Source organism: Agelaius phoeniceus, chromosome 9 (genome assembly GCF_051311805.1).
Source record: "Agelaius phoeniceus isolate bAgePho1 chromosome 9, bAgePho1.hap1, whole genome shotgun sequence".
Lineage (NCBI taxonomy): Eukaryota > Metazoa > Chordata > Aves > Passeriformes > Icteridae > Agelaius > Agelaius phoeniceus.
This window is the reverse complement of record NC_135273.1, coordinates 12,629,358-12,646,354: the sequence shown is the minus strand read 5'-3', so window position 1 is coordinate 12,646,354 and position 16,997 is coordinate 12,629,358. Positions and strand designations below refer to the sequence as shown.

The window sequence follows — 16,997 nt, the reverse complement described above, 5'->3', positions numbered from 1 at the left end:
TTGCAGACGGGATTGCTGTGGATCCCAGGCTGAAGGGCACATCTCTCAAAGGATTCAACATCCAGCCAGCAGCCAGGCCCCACCGATGCCAGAATCCAGGGCCTCTTCTCTCCATCTGCTGGGCTGAGGTCTGGGGAGGACCTGGAGCTGGAGCTCAGCAAACCCAAGGTTTTGCACTCCCTCTGCTGGCAGCACTTGTGCCGGTGCCTGCTCTTCATCCCCGAAGGAATGCTGAAATCGGTGGGACAATCTTGAACAAACAGGGAAGTAATAAAATTAGTATGGCTCCTTTTTAGGGTGCTTGAACACTAAAAACATTCCTTACTGATCGTGCTGTGGAGGTGCGAGTCAGTAAGGACATGCATTTCTTACACTTCTTTCCAAAAGGTCATTACTTGCCTTGGGAAGTGGGGGCACGGGGGAAATCACATCAGCATAAGTCACACTTCAGTATCTTTTCAATCCAATGTGGAAGACTTGAACCATGACCAAGAATGACTTCAATATTCTGTTTGCCTGCCTTAAATTTTATCTGAACTTTTTTGTTCTATGTCAGTCCAAATAGTCCTAGGCCTCTCTCCAGATTCAGTATTTTCTCTTCTTGTTGCCACGTCTTCTCTCTTTAGTTTGCTTCACTTCTGAAGTGGTTCCTTAATTTTGTTTTTAAACTTCCACCCTGTTTCTCATCTCAAACTACCAGTGTCCTAGTGTCACAACCTTCTGCTCAGGTTAGAGCCTCAGACAGGTGTCCAAAGGTATTCTGGTTTTGGGAGAGATTTCTTTCTCAAGTATTAGGATTTCCTTCTCTTCCTCTCCTACTTCAGATCCAGTGGATACTTCACTAAGGCAGAAAATGCTTCCAGTTCTGGGAAGCAGCTTGTGTTTGTTCATTTACTAGGCTGAACTCAGAGTTCTGGCCAACACTGAGAGCAGCTGAGCTAGTGGTGTGCATTTTACACCCTTGTGGACCCTGGTTATTGTTAACCTCAGCCATATTCAGCACAAATTCCCTACTGCAAAAGCATTGCCTGACTGGGAAGCATTGCCATGCTGTTCATGACAAGGGAGTTGTTAGCAATGTTCAAGGAGTTTCTGAAACTCTTTCTCTCCACTTTTCAATTTCATTCATGATGCCTGCCTATTCCTTTTAATAGTTTTCCCTAAATATTCTCACATTTGATTCTTCCCTAAGATTTCTGCTTTGATAGCAGAGGTCTGAGTTGAAATTACCTTTTTTTCCTTACACTCAAGCTATTTCTGGTTCCCAGCTAATTTATTTTACTGGTGTACCTATGGAGACTTCCCAGCTCCAGATCTGAGTTGGTCGCCAGGTTCAGTTCAGTTGCAGGTAAAGCTGCAGCTTTCTAGAGCTGTGCTCTCACATTTAGAAGCAGCAGCAAAGTAAATTAAGTTTGTCAGTGTGTGTCTCACCAAGGTCCTAGCAGAAGGGATTGAAGGCAGCAGCAGTTGAGTTGGAGTGCCTACACCGACTGGTAGGCTGGTGTAGATGGAAAATGTTAGCTCATCACTTCTCTTCCATCTGCCACAGGGCACTGGAGAATTATTAAGTCCTTTCTAGCAGCTTTGTCCAGTCAAGTTTTCAAAGTTGCAAGTAACTGAACTTCTGTCGTTTCCCTTGGGAAAGTATTCCTTACAAATACAATTCACTGTCAGGAAGTCATTCTGAAACTCTCCCTGATTTTTGCTTTTTTTGGTGTCCTCCCACTAAATGGACTTTAACACAAAGAGTCTATTTAAAGTGCTACTTTTTTATTTTCCTGTGAAGGCTGCTGTGGTTTCTAGTTAATGTTTGTACGAGGCTGAGCTCTCTGGTTTAAAGGAGAATCACTGTATTCCCAATGGTTGTGCTGATACTTTCACTCATTTCCTTTGAGGGTCTGGATGATTTTTATGTGGTTGTATTAAATGAATGCTAGTTATCAGATTCCCTTCCCAAATATATATTAAAAATTATATGTTTTGCTGCTGAAAAGAACAGGATCTAAAAAGTCTTGTCTAAACCTAGATTATGTTTTTACAGAAGTTTTCGGTTTCTCTTGATTCTGTGAATAGTGTTGTGTTATGAACCCAAAGACAGTGTGCACCAGTTTATGTGTGTGTGTTTGGGGAAAATACCAGTCTGATTGCCCCATTGAAAATAATCAAAGTGAAAAAGCAAACAGCATGAATGCAAATTTCTGCTAATAGAAGGGAGATTAAATGTCCTTGAACTGTGGTGCAGAAAAGAAACTGAGGAAAACACTTTTTACTTTGATATAATTGCTTGCAAGCCAGGGCTACTCCAGGGGGAGTTATTTTTAATGGATAAATTATACAATGTGTTTTAAAATTGATTGGTTGGAATAATGTGTTGTTGAACCTGTGAATCTCAGTGACAGGCCAGTGTTTACCTTTGTACAAATCAGTCGAAACAAAAACAGTCCCATAAGTTTAAACAGGGAGAATTTTCAGAAGCACAGATTGTTAGTTAGAAAATTCAAGGGCAGCTAAACACCACATGGGATTTTTCTCCATGTCATTGAAGGCATATTAAACAGGCTATGGCTTAATGTTCCAGGGCACTAACCAATAGCAAACAGACTCAGATTACTGGTTTTAACAAAAATGCACTAGCCTGATTCTTGTTTTACCACAAACTGACTTAACAAGAATCTTCTGTTTTATAAATGTCTACCACAGCTTTGATTTTTCTTTTAAATTTTTTTTTTAAGGAAGCCAGGAGCCTTTAGTAAGATCTGCTGCTTGCAGGGGGGAAATAACATCTACAAATCTTTCCAGTTACTGAGTTCCTAAACCTTCTTTGGCAGAAATAGCGGCATTTCAAGTTGCTTTCTCATAGTGTAAGCTTATACACATCACTGCAGGTTGTAGCTCACTGCTCAGAGCCCCTAAATTGCACTTTTGCTGTTGGATCACTCATTCCTGGGAACCTGTGTTTGCTCTAAAGCTATGGCAGCAGTATTGTAATTTTCTGAAGCATAGTCTGGCTAGTAGTAGCATTTTGTTATTACATTTGGTCACATACAAGGCAAGATTGTGGCATTCCAGATCAGTAAATTTGCTGTTTTTATATATCCTTATGCAAAACTGAAAGTTTTTCAGTTTTTTAAGAAATTTGGTAATGAAAATTCAACAATGAAGTTTGGCCTGGGATTTTAGTCAGACCTCCCTTCAAAATCTCTTAAAATCACTGGATAATTTAGGAAGGGACTTCTGGAGGTCATCTGGTCCAATCCCCTCTTTGGAGTGGGCCACCTTTGAAGCTGGCTCAGGTCACTGAGTTTTGAATTCCTCCAAAGTTGGAGATTTCACCGCCCCTCTGGGCCGGTTCCAGTGTTTGACCACCATCATGAGGAGCAAGTTTTCATTATTTAAAGAGTCTCCATGTTTGAATTTGTGTTTATTGTCTCTTGTCCCATCAGTATCTAGCTCAAAGGACTCTAGTTTTGTGTTCTCTGTAGCCTTCTATGAGGTACAGGAAGATTTTGCAGTCCTTTCTTTCAGCCTTTTCTCTGCGAGACTCCACCAATGCAGAGCCCTCTGCTTTTTCTTGTGCATCGTGGGCTCCAGCCCAGCCCTTCTTAGGATCTCCATCCACCAAAACTGTTTCAGTTTCCTGGTGTCTTTGTTGAACTGGAGAACCCCAAACTGAATGCCAGAGCTGCAGGTGTGGTTTCACAGGTGTCAAATAGAGAGGAATAATCTGTTCCCTTGACCTGCCAGCTGCACGTGTGCTGATGTGAGCACACAGTTCCTTTCATTGCTGCAGGGACATGCTGCTGACTCCTGTAGTGTGTTCACCCAGTGCCAGCATATGGGGTTGTTTTGTACCAGGTTTATGGCTTTGCATTTGCATTTATTGAACTCCACAATATGTCTGTCATTCTGTTTCTTTTGCATATGTGTCTGTGGGGAAGTGACATGTGAGAGTGGGGTGGGTACAGCTCCATCCAAATGGCAGAACCCTTCATGGAGTCACGATCCTGTGAGTGACCAGAGCAGATCTTGAAGAGATGTTTTCATCTCTGGTTTGAACTGCATGACAGTATTCTTGAGGTCCTTGCTCTAGATGTATAAATGCCTCAGGATCAAAAGGAGAATTTTCCACCACTCTGTATTTCCCAAGAAATTGTCATGGTACAGGAAGAGAATGAGTATCTCAGGCATTTCTTTCTTCCAGTTCTGTTCTGTGTGGTCATTAAATCACATGGACTCCCAGGAGCTCATTCTAGGTTCACTTACTCATGCGGATTTAACTAAGCATCTTCATGTTTCCTAATTAGCTTAATAAATTAATCAGAAATTCTACAGAGCAAAATCTAAGCTGAGCAGCAGGGCTTTAAGCAATGGGAAGAGACTGGATTTATGTTTACCAAAACTGCTTGGTGCTTTAGTTGCATGTGGAGGTAACAGAGAGAATAACATTTGTCACAACTTGGGCCATGTACAGGTATAAGCCCCACACAGGCCCTTGGTGGTGTCACTTCTGTCACTGTAAGGGGGGAAACTGAGGCAGAAAGCAAACACTGCCTGCCTGTGCCCACAGAGGAGCTGTGGGTCACACATCATTTCTGCCTTTATTGTCAGAACTGGCAGTTTTACAGAGCTGCCCACTTGCTAAATCTCATTGTATCAACACTTAAAGCAAAGGATTAAAGGAGCATTAATGTCATCTATGAAGTGTGGTTAGAAACTGTGGCCAGAAAATCAGTGAAGTACAGAACTTTCCTTACACCTGTTCTCTCTGTGTAATTTTTATGTTCTGCTCTCAAAGCCTTAGGAATATTATATGCAGTCCAGATTTTTGAACCTGCTGGATGTTTACTTCATTCAGCTCCTTACTGGATATGTGCTATGAGTCTTTAGCAATAGAAAATACAAGCTGAAACTGCTCTTTTTCAATTGAATAAAATAATATGACAATTGTCCGTGGCCTGATAAAGTGTTTGAATAAAGCTGTAGCCAATTTCTGTTTCAAACACTCAGGGGAATCATTATTTTACTTACAGGCCACTTTTACAGTTGAGCACATGCTGTGTTGTGCTCTTTTACTATGCATAAAGAGGTCTTTGCACTCCTAGCTTTTCCTTTAGCCTTTTATGTCTTGATTACTTCCATACGTGCAGGTTATTTTCAGTCTTCTGTGGTGAGAGGGCAGCCAGTCTGGGAATGCATCTTCATAACATCTCCGTCACCACCTCTGATGTGTGTTCCACTGTCTGGTGATTTCTTGCAAATTATTGGATCTGGGTCAAAATTATTTTGCAAAGACACAAGAGATGTCATTTTTGGATCTCATCTGTCTCATCAAGTAATTTCATGAGCATTGGAGCCAATAGAAAGGAAGGAGAGAACTTGGGAGAAAAAGGCAGCCTTTTAGGGGCAGCTTATTAGATTGGCTTAAATTCATCTGACCCCAGCTAAATGTTGGGTTGATGAAAGCCTGGAACAGGAAAACTTGACAATCAGGAGGGAGGAAAGGTTAGTGCCACCATGTGTGTGGATAATTTATCTCTTCTCAGCAGATAAATTCTCTGTAACATGTAGGTTATTTAAGAATGAGGGTAGAACTGAGTATCCATGCTACCCACCAAAATCCAGTGAAGATGGCAAGTTTCAATGGTCTTGATACTTTGGGTGATAAGTAAAAAACCATTAAAATTGGAGATTATGGCAAGGCCAGAAAAAAAGTGTTTCTAGCCTTCTTTTTCATCACAGAAAGTGCAAAATGCCTGATACCTCTCCATAACTCCTGTCTTACCAGCTCACTTTGCTTAAGAGAGCAGCAGCTGGTACAGGTTTTGGTCACTCATCTCACATTAGGTGGTGTTGCTTGGATCAGATTCCTGCAGCTGCTCAAATGAGGAGAGCATAACGTGCTTTAGTGATGCTGAATTCCTGGTGGGGACCACTCTGGTAGGAAGGGCATGCAACTTGTTTTGTGGATGAAACTTGTGCACAACTTCCCATTGTATTCCAACCCCTCAGGTCCTTCCCTCATCCCATTTTCATAAATCTCTGACATTGCTTGTAGATGCGTTCAGGACTCCATTGTTAGAAAGACTGTTCTTTTCAAAATTTCAAATTTCATCACCTAGTTCAGCATTATTATAGGCAGTGCAGAAGTGGAGGAGAAGGCTGATGATTTTGATCAAAGCTGAACACGAGGTGATAGCATTGTCTGTTAGTGTTCTTGTTTGGCTGATTTACTTGGTTTGTTTTTTTAATTTAACCCAATTGAACAGATCTTACCACTTACTAATATGTGAGAACACATATCCTGAGGAATTAGCACCTGAATAAGCATGTGCTGATGAGCTGCTGTGGTCTGTGATAGAAATGGCTCTTGAAGGAGCCTGTCTTTTGACTTGAAAGCAAATATACTAATATAGCATGAGCAAGCACTGGGAAATAAATTAGAACATTTGTTTTGTCTATGCAATTTTTTTTTTGATGCTGCAGTTCTTATTTAACATTGTTATGTTAAAAGAATATAATTGGAGTCATATATTACAGGCAAATTGCAGTAATAATAGTGCTCAAATCTTTCATGTTATTTTGAAGTCACTTCAATGCTGTTCATTGAGCAGTAGAAAGAGCTGGAAGTCTTGCCAGCAATGCAGAGAAATAAAACCCGTAAAACCTGGCACAGTGCAAGACTTTCAGTACAATATGAATGTTGATACTTTAAAAATCACAAATCATCTTTCTATTAATTTGCTGTAGAATAAGGTCTCCTCAAGATAAGACTCAGCAGTGCTGTGCAGTTGGTATTTAAAGTATGTCCATCTGCATCTAAACGAGTAGCTCCAAGACAATCAGATTATGCAGTAGTTACTTTGGTGAGAATATCGCCTAAGTGGAATGGAAACTTCATTTTGAGTCTAATATTAGACCCTGCTTTGGAAAATTCCTTTTAAATGATCACAAGCTGGGAATAGCAAAAGAATTTAACTTTCGACAGACAGCATTCACCAAGAATTTGTTTTTAACTGCTTATGTTGGGTCCCTGGGAAAGCAGATGTGAAAAACTTACCAAAGTGAATTGACTTGACCTGATGCAATGTTTATATCAGTAGTTGATAAGTTTTCCTCCCTCGTCTAATTTGTTCGGGATATTTTCATTCTTTAAGCATGAGTAAGTCTGGGCTGGAATAGTTTGAATGCTTGTTAGTCTAATAATCTGAATCTTAAAACAGGCAGTCATTATTGCCTATAAAGGGGTCTAAGCAAAGTTGAACTATTTTGGTTGTCTTCCTCAGTTGGGGATAAGGATAATTTTTGAGACCAGCAAAGAAGATTCTGAGACACAGTTTCTTACCTCCTGATAGTTCAGAAAGCACATTGATGTCTGTGTACTTGTACTGCAGAATGCCACTTACTTGAATGAATGCTGTTATTTATGCAGCTTTAGAAAGGTCTGGTTTTCAATGGCAGCTGGAGAAACTGGCAACCAGAGGTATCCAGGCCGGTTTCAAGGGTCATGATGATGATATTCTTACCATCATCATTGCTATGGCAGAAAGAACTTTAAGAATTCAGTGTGAATGATGCACAGCTCAGGAATCTTTAGAACTGCTGTTAAATCTCTTCTTTGATGTTCTCTTTGTTGATCAGACAGTTGCTTTGAATATTTTAATTAATTAAATCCTAAATAACATGTCATCACCCCATGTGGGGAATATATAAATAAATTATTTTTGAGGAAGAGAGGGGAAAAAGAGGAGCTGATGGATGGGGCTGACTTCTCCCTAGCTCTATCCTGTTCCTGTGCTTTGGTCGTTGTTGCTGTTTTTTCCAGGCTTGGGGAAAACATCCATGGGATCTCACTGCAAAGGAGGGCTCCAGCCTGGCCTTCCTCTGCCAATGCATGAGGCAAGAAGCAGAACAACAAGATAATATGATTAATTCAATGCCTGGGTAACAGTTTTGCTGGGAAAGACATTAGAACAAGAACACTAATCTTTTTAGCTCTTCTTTAGGGCATAAGGTGGATTTATGTGATGCAGGAATGTGTATCTCAGACAGAAATCAGATTATGATTTTAAGCATCTGTTAAACTTTGCCCCTTTTTTCATAAAGCCTGACACCAACCTTTTTGTCTTTTTATTTATACCTGTATGTCTCTAGTTCTGCTATAATTTCTGATCATTCAGAAGTTTCTAAAATGTCTAAATTGCTGATCTGTCTCCTTGCAGGCAAGTCTCACCTGGCTATAGTGCAAAGAGTAAACAATGAAGGAGAAGGGGACCCTTTTTATGAAGTCCTGGGAATTGTCACTTTAGAAGATGTGATTGAAGAGATCATCAAGTCTGAAATTCTGGATGAAACAGATCTATACAGTAAGTAGAAATATTTGCAATTTGCTTATAGATGAGAAGAAAGACTCCATCCAGCAGCAATTGTATTTATAGCTGTGTTTTGAGAGATGTTATGTTGTTAATATGTTGTTATGTTGTAAAAAATCTCAGTAGTCAAATTGTTGAAATTTCCTTAACAAAATGACCTGCAGATCCCTCAGATGGTCAAAGTAATTTTTGGTTTTGCAGCATGGGAACCTCACTCCTTTAGGCTTTGTTAATTCAGAAGCAGGACAAGTTTCTTTATTTGATCCTTTTACCTGGAAAGTTTACATCTGCAACAATGATCTCCCACATTTTCCCCTATCGTCACTCTGCCTCAAGGGCCTGTAGTCCATGTACAACCATAGTTCAGCAAGAGGCAGGCAAATACCATGCCTCAAGGAGGAGGAATGGAGTCTCTTTAGAATATCTGTCACTCATTGAGAGATCTTGAGAATGGAAAGTCTTCCTCAGGGCTGAAAACCAGCCTGTCCTAAACCAGCCTTCTCTTTTCATCACTCAGCACAGCTCCTTCCTTCTTTGTGGTAATGTCTGTTGAGGGAGATGATGCTGCAGGTCAACCATTACCTAGAACTTGAGAGATCTGGACCCTTTTCTTTCCCAGATTAAAGCTTGGCCAGTTACCTGAAGTGTCTGCTTCTCCCCCCATCTGCACAATCTGGCCTGTGCATACAGGACTTCCTTTCAGTCATTCTTCATCTGTCTTATCTGGGCTTTGATCACTAGCTGGCAGATGCTGTTTTTCACTGTGTGTTTTCGTGCAGCACAAGGATGTCTCCAGATTCTATTATAGTAGAAATAATAATTTTAAGTATCTTTAACACTGTTCAGCTGTTCTTTGCTTTTTTTCTCTTTCCTCACGGAAAGAATGTTTCTACAGCATTTGTTCAGGCCAACCCAAGCATCTTCTATCCTCCCTCCAAGCCAAATGCCCAATGAGCACTTTATACTGTGGGATAGACTTGTTTTTGCCTGAAATGCTTTCTGTAGCTAGTGGATATTTTATCAGTATTTATGTACCCAAAGGATCATGTAAATCACAGTTGTGTTTCACCGTGTGCTGAACAGTTTAATTACTGTGTAAATCATAGAAGGCCAGTTATATTGATTTTTTTTCATACCTTCACAAATGAATTGTTGGGCTAATCAGTTGCAACATAATGCTTTTGCAGGCTGAATTCAAACTTCCTTTTATACTCCAAAAAGATCCTGTCTTTATCTACCCTTGAGATATTTACATGCATGTTTGAGGGAAGACACTGCTTATGCTTTCAATTTCCCTCTCTGCCTTGTTTGTTAAAAGAAAACACATAGATCATGCTGTGTTGTTCTTCAGGACAAAAAAAGCTTTGCCCATTAATAAGATGTTAGAGAGCAAGGAAATGAGAATTAAATTTTAATTTTACTACCTGAAGGCTTCCTATATTAACAAAACAGAGATGATGAACATTGAGTTCACTTGAAACTCTCATTCCTGGGATAATTTTTTACTATCAAAAATTCCTCGTTCAGAACAGGAAGAAAACTTCCTAGGCTTCCTGGAGGATGCAGGAAATTTTAGAGGGTGAGTAAGTACCATGAAGAACTTCTAATTTCTTTATGAAGCACTGGAGATCATTCCACTGTTTAGACTGAAGGATACTATAGCAGTAAGGGAGAGAGCAGAAATCCCAAGAAGCTGTGAGGATTGGACTTGGGCAGCCAACATCCAGTTGGTTTGGTGATGAGAACATGTGTGAGAACATGAGTTTACTGAAAGTACTTTATTGTCCATTATATGTTAAGGCAGGTTATTTTTGGTGTTGATATCACAGTGTCATTGTTAGTAACCCCACCTCTGATTCTGTTCATTATTATAGCAGTCTGGCTTGCTCAGCTCACAACAGGTCAGCTTGAAACCCTTGGACTGATTTGCTCTGTATTAGGTGTTTACTTTAAAAAAGAGCTTTTGAAAAATTCTGGCAGCATTGTTACACTTTGTTCTGAAGTTTTAAATTGTTTTGTTTTGCTTTGATGGAAACTTGAAATTTGATGAAATGGCTGACCTTGGTGTTGGAGCTGTGCCTTTCTGTTGTTTCCATGAAAAAACATTTGAACTGTGTTAAGGTGGAAGCAATAGTATTTTTACAGTTTCTGCTGAAAGCTGCTCTCACTGCTGAGCTCCACATGAATTTCTGTAGGGGTGCAAATAAATGTATGGTATGTCTTCATATGGTTCTATTGTGCTGTGGCTTGCAGAGATGCTGGGAGCAGGAAAAGTTATTAAATATGTCTGACCCATCAAGATCTGGGTAGACTGAGTACTTCTGAGAATGGAACTTTGTACTGGGGATGCTGAAGGGGTGGAGAGATGATGTTTCTGTCATGACACATTTCAGCCCATGTCGTGATGAAGAGCTGCCAGTGTGTTTGGCTCTTAGTACTGGAAAGTTGTAGCATTTTTTCATGGTTGGCACACTACAGGAATCTGTCCTGTGCTGCCATGGCTCTAGCCATGGTGGGAGAGCATTTCTCAACTTTCTTAGAGGCCCAAGGGAGAAAGCTGTATGTTCTGTGTTAGACTGCACAGACTGCTTGTTCATGTTATGTTTAGGATTATTACAAGAGATATCACAACCTAAATTTCATTTTGACCACTCTTCCTCTGGAGTTCTCTACCTCAGCCCAGAGTTCATGGTCAGGCTTGTTGCCCATGAAGGTGATGTCTAAATATTTCCAGAACCTACTGAAGACCTTTGCAGGATTTGTTAATTTCTCACCAGAAGCTGTAGTGAGAGTATCCCTTGTGCATCTCATTGTTCATGTTGCAGAACCAAAGAGCAGCTCAGCATTCTGTGAGCAGAGATCACTTCAGCATGCCAAGATAACTTCAGTGCCCGCATCTTCATCTCACTTACCAGAGAAAGGACAGACAGGAAATACCTGGTTCAGATTCAATTACATTGGTCACAGTCCAGTCCTTGGTTCTTATGTCTTAAAAGAAGCTCAGAAGTTGTTTGGATAGCAAAGAACAATTTAAGACCATCCCTTGCAAAAATAAGCCAATATAATGCTAGTGCCAATAATACTTAAGCCATGTGGCTCTGCTATAGCCATGTAACATTTTTCTTGAGGGAAGGTTTTTGGATAAGCTGCCAAGGAAAAAAAATAGTGGGAGTTGAAATTGCCCATTATTTGAGTTAGAGCCTGGGTCTCTTATCTTGATGACCATTATGGACAGAAAGATTTAAGGCATCTTCCCAGTGTGTGATGCTGGTGTTGTTTTCAGGTACCAGTAGTGCAGTGTAAAGCTTGCAGTGTTACAGCTCTTTAAAAGGAAAAGCACAGAGATGTTTCTCTGTCCCAGGGCAAACACTTGTACTTGTGATTTTTGCCTCCCTGAAGAGAGCAATGATGGAACTCCTTGTGAGAAAACACCTCAGATACAGTACTTTAAAAACAACATTCTCTGAGCTTTTCAGAAAAAAACAGTTTCTATTCTTCTTATCTCTTACAAGAGGTAGGACCTAGTGAGAGCTTCTAGGCTACTTTTTTCACTATTAATTTTCCATTACTTTGGTATGCATCTTTCCTTTAACTGCAAGTACCGATAAGGTCTGTCTCAAACTATATTCCTAAGGCAGGGATTGTTTTTAGTCTGTAGCCACTCCCTTCAGTGGTTTCTATTCCTGCTTTTGGAAGAGAAACTGCAGTCCCTGATGTAGTCCAAGTCTTGTGTAAAGTACTACTAGGGTAAGAGGCTTCTGCTTTCAAAGAAGATAAAGGACATGGGTCATCATTGTTCTCCATGTGCCTGGGAACAAGCATCTCAAACTTTCTGGTTTGCACTGCTCACAGAATACACTTGAGATATCTCAAAAAGGCAAATTTCTGTCAGCACAGTATTGCTTTTGAGTCTGTGATAGTCCTGGAGTGGAGTGGGATGCAGTCCTGGAGCTTCCTGGGAAGCTGAGGATGGGGATGTACTCATGTCTAAAAGACTGAGTGACTTGGGAAAATCTAGAAGCCTGTAAATTACCAGTATTGTGCATTTCCAAGCATCAAACTCAACCAGTTTCTGAGCCTTATGTAGTCTGTAGCATTTATTTGGACTTGTAAAAGGCTCCAGATCTCAGTGGCTTCCAGTGCATCACTTTAATCATCTTTGCATGTATAACTCAAAATCTGAACAAGCACCTGGGAGTAAGTACAGTTTCACAGTGTTAACTTCACCTGCAGCTCTTTGTGTGCCTGCCCAATCCTGTGCCATGCATCAATGTGCCAGAGCTACCTGCAGTCCCTCAGAAGTCCAGTCATTTGACACCAGTTGACTGAGGGGCTGATGGACAAGTAGCTGCAGTGTTCTTAGGATCTTCCCCCTCTAAGGCCCTAGAACCTGAGCTGTGTATCATCTCTGAGGGGCTCACAGGAATTGCCTCAACACTTGGCTTTCCTGCACTCTGTGGAGCTCAGAGCTGTCTGACAGCATTCTGCTGCTTATAGCCACTGCCACCCTACAGGTGGTGTCACCAGAGAGGAGCAGCACCCTGCCATCTGAGCAGAGACCTCTTCTCCCTGCAACTGATGTATACCATACCCCAACATACCCGTAGCTGTCCACTTACCTGGTTTCCCAAACATTTTGGGGTATCAGCTATGGGAGTGGGTGGTAATACCTGTATTGTGTCTCATGTTGTCTTTTACAAATGGAGATTCCTCACCACAGAGCCTGTTTTAAGACACAGGAGTCCAGGAAGCCAGGATCACTAGCAGGCAAAAAGCCATATCTGAATTTCTGAAGCCATTCTGTACTTTATTCTGGCTTCAGTGCTTGTAAAGTGGCCAGAGATTCCCACCTCCAGGCTGTACACCTTGCCAGCTTTTGCTGCATATACCAGACATTGAAAATACTTCAGCCAAAGGCATGCAGATTTTGCCACAGCTGTGCAGAGTCACTGAGGCCAATGGTACAGCAAAAGAAATAAGTTATTGTCTATTTCCTCTGTGTACGTGCTGAGAATTTTCTAAGGAATGTATAAGTAAAAAACAGCTATCCCAGCTATGCTTGTAAAACAACACTTTTGATATTCAGTAGTACTGAGCAGGACTTCTCCCCACCAGAAGTGCAACATGCAGAGCTGCTCTGCAGTCAGGTGTTTGCAAGCAGAGACTTTCCCCTGACCAGGGTGACAGAGATGTGACAGAGGCTGGGGTGCCTGGCTGTGCAGGACGGGGCCCCAGGTGTCACAGACATCTTTTTATGAAAATTCTTTCCTTGGGATTTTTTCCTCCTGAGAAGCTGAGAGGCCTCAGGAACAAATGTAAACAAGGATTATCTGCTGCTGTGGAATGCAACAGGTGCATCTGTGATTGGTCTCATGTGGTTGTTTGTAATTAATGGCCAATCACAGCACAGCTGGCTTGGACAGAGAGTCTGGGACAGCTGCCTTTGTTATTCATTCTTTTCTATTCTTAGCCTAGCCTTCTGATGAGAACTTTTTCTTCTATTCTTTTAGTATAGTTTTAATGTAATATATATAATAAAATAATAAATCAAGCCTTCTGAAATATGGAGTCAACATTCCCGTCTCTTCCCTCATTCTAAAACCTGTGTGAACACCGTCACACCCCAGGGCCGCACAGCTCCTGCTGGTCTGTGCTTTGGGCTGTGTGATGGTGAGCTGGGCTTTGCAGAGGGCTCTGCCTGCCCCTCGTGCTCCGCGTGGCCCTCCTGGCTGACCACGGCCGGCGCGGTTCACGTTGGACCCCGTTCTAACAGAAATCGCTTCCTTCCTTTCTTTTCCCACCCTCCCTTCCCCAGCTGATAACAAGACGAAAAAGAAAGTAGCTCATCGGGACAGGAAGCAGGACTTCTCTGCCTTCAAGCAGACAGACAGCGAGATGAAGGTTAAAATATCACCGCAGCTCCTCCTGGCAATGCACCGGTTCCTGGCCACAGGCAAGTGCGGGTTATCTCCTTCTGCGATCGTGCCAGAGCCTGAGGCAGTTTGTCAGCAAAGGCCGGTGAGGTGGGTGGGACAGGACAGGCGGGAAGGGAGGCTGGATTGTGGGGTGACAAATAATGCCACTGTTGTGTTTTTCTTTTTAAATTCTCTCCTCTCCTGTGTTCAGTGTCGGCATGAACCCTCTGAGACATATGCCAGGGGTGGACCAGTAACTTTAAATTGGTCTGAAAGGTAAGGATGAATGCCAAGTGCCGCACTGCATGTCTAGAGTCCGTCAGATTAACGACTAGCAAGTACACCCCATTAGGAAGAGCTCAGGGAACAAAGCAAAGAGGACTCGATACCACTGGCCAGCTGGCTGTAATTGCACTCTGGTGCCTTCTCCAGAAAGAGTTGCTGGACTTGTTGCAGGAAGGTCTAAACCCGTTCCATGAGACTTTATGACTCCAAGTGAAAAACTCTCCTGACACATTTAATGCAGACTGCACAGGTGGTTGAACTGTACTCTTTAAAATGGATTTCTGTCTGGCTTGTGTGACCTCCGTTGATGACTTCAGAGGTTTCAGAGGACAGTTGTCTCCATCCCAGAACACCTTGATGTTTTAGCCCTTGGGTGGGCAGTCTGGCAGAGAGACCAGGCCCTTGAATGGTTTCTTGCGGCTGGTATTGCCTTTCGTCGTAAACTTGGTCCTTTCACCTCAGAGATGAGGCCTTTAAACAGGAGAGCTTGTGGAAAAATGCCTTCCTATTGCTTGTGCTGTCTCTCTTTGACATATAAAGACGTGCCACACGCAGGCCTTTCAGACGGTCATCTTTGCTGCCGTGTTCAACATACATTCATGGGTGGAAAATTATAAAGTTGCTTTGTCTGAAGTTTGCCAGCTCCACTTGGAAGTTAGTACTTCCCCTCCTCTAAGATGCAGTAACTGCCTGCCTTGATGCTCCTAGTCTGTCTTCATGCTTTATTTTGCCTCTGTGACTTGAAAGAAATATGTACATGATTGGTTATCACATCTCAGCTGAGGGGCAGTAATTCCTTAGACGGCTCGGACTCCTACGGCTCATGAGCACGTGAGCGTGTCCTTGGTGAAAGGAAGCAGTTCAACAGGAAGATGTGGATTTAACAGCAAGCAAGGCGTGGTTCATGTAGTGTACAAGACTCGGTGGAGTTCCATAAGCACCTGCTCAACAGACATAGTCTTACAGTGCTGCTTCTCTACTTGTTTTGTGGATGGAAGGATTGTGTAGCTTAAATACAGGTCTGTTGGTGAAGCTACTGATCAAAAAGATGAAAGCTACAGTTCTGGTTTCTCTGTTCTAAATTGAGAGTAGTATCTTAAGCAGATGATGGGTTGTCAATGGTCCTGTTCTGAAATGAGGTGTTGGGAAAGTTGATCAATTTGCATGTGTAATTCTCGTCGTCCCTGGCTTACCTCTCCCATACAAGGATGAGCTTTTCTGCTTCAAACAGCTCCTGTTGGAAACACTGAAGATCAAGTGGATAGGGATTGTGTTCTGTGTGTCAGGCATTAATCCCACATGGCTTGAACTGACCTGTACTTTCTCACTTTGAGTAACTCTTCCCATATGAACCATGGCAGCCCCAGTTGTGTCTTATTTGTGTCTTATCTAGAGCATCTCTCTAGAGCAACTTTATAGGCCCCAAGCAGCAATTAATTAATTAATTAATTAAATTTTAATAAAGTGCAATGACTTCAGTAAAAACACAGTGACTTTAAAGCTTTTCCATTTATACAACTCCGTGACTCAGAACTCTCAAGAGGGGAAGACCATCTTTTTCTTTTCCCTTTCAGATGAAGACATGATTTTTGGTTGTTTTGAAAAATGCTTCAGTAATGGAAATTGGGGTGTTACTGTGTTTTTTCCCCTCCCTTTACAAATCTAACAGTCTCAAAAGACAGGAAACCTGCAGTTCCATAATGGACATCTCTGCATCTGTGTGTCTTTTATAGGCAAATGCTTATTAACGAGTATTGCTAACTTCTTGCCAGGCATATGAGGTATAATGCCAAGTTGTATCTTGTGTTATAGAAGTAGAAGCATTTGGTCCATCCCAGATGTCAGAGAAGATCCTTCTCAGGCTGCTAAAACATCCCAACGTGATCCAGGAGCTGAAATACGATGAGAAGAACAAGAAAGCCCCAGAACACTACCTCTACCAGCGAAACAAGCCCGTCGACTACTTTGTTCTCATTTTACAGGTCAGACATGTGGTTGTGTAGATGTGTGCAAAACCTTTTTATCTCCTGATATATTCCCCTCTATACCTGTTCCAGGTGTTGAAGTTTGTCTTCTTTCAAACATGAGAGGGGAACTGTGGCTCCTGGGAACTGCTCCTGCCTCCTTTATGACCTTGACAACCTTGAGGAGCTCGCTCAGCTGCTTTCACCCTCAGTTAAACAAGTTGTGAAGGATAGAAAGCACTTCCCACTTTGTCATCTGCCAAAAGTTACTTAGGCTTTCACTATGCCAAGGATAGACAGTGCAAAGGGATCCCCATTGGCATTGCTTGGAAAATAGGGGTGCAGAAAATGCCACGTCATAGGAATTTTGCTAGCATACTTTATCTGCTGTGCCTTTTTCTCTTGCCAAAGGAGGTATGGGGGTTTGATGGTTTAGAGAAATTACATTTTTCTGTGCAGTTTTG

At 41.8% G+C, this 16,997-nt stretch overlaps 1 protein-coding gene across 3 annotated transcripts in view; it reads left to right on the top strand.

Annotated features, from left to right (window-relative positions):
• CNNM2 (cyclin and CBS domain divalent metal cation transport mediator 2) overlaps positions 1 to 16,997 on the top strand; it is a 112,462-nt gene that overhangs the window by 79,587 nt on the left and 15,878 nt on the right. For 2 of the 3 annotated variants that reach the window (XM_054637728.2, XM_077182926.1), the window contains exons 2-4: positions 8,220 to 8,363; positions 14,185 to 14,322; positions 16,382 to 16,551. In XM_054637728.2, the coding sequence (XP_054493703.2) occupies positions 8,220 to 8,363; positions 14,185 to 14,322; positions 16,382 to 16,551 (452 nt within the window). Of the gene's footprint in view, positions 1 to 8,219; positions 8,364 to 14,184; positions 14,323 to 14,495; positions 14,561 to 16,381; positions 16,552 to 16,997 lie in introns of those variants that run through there. The other variant, XR_013183448.1, reaches the window with a different exon arrangement.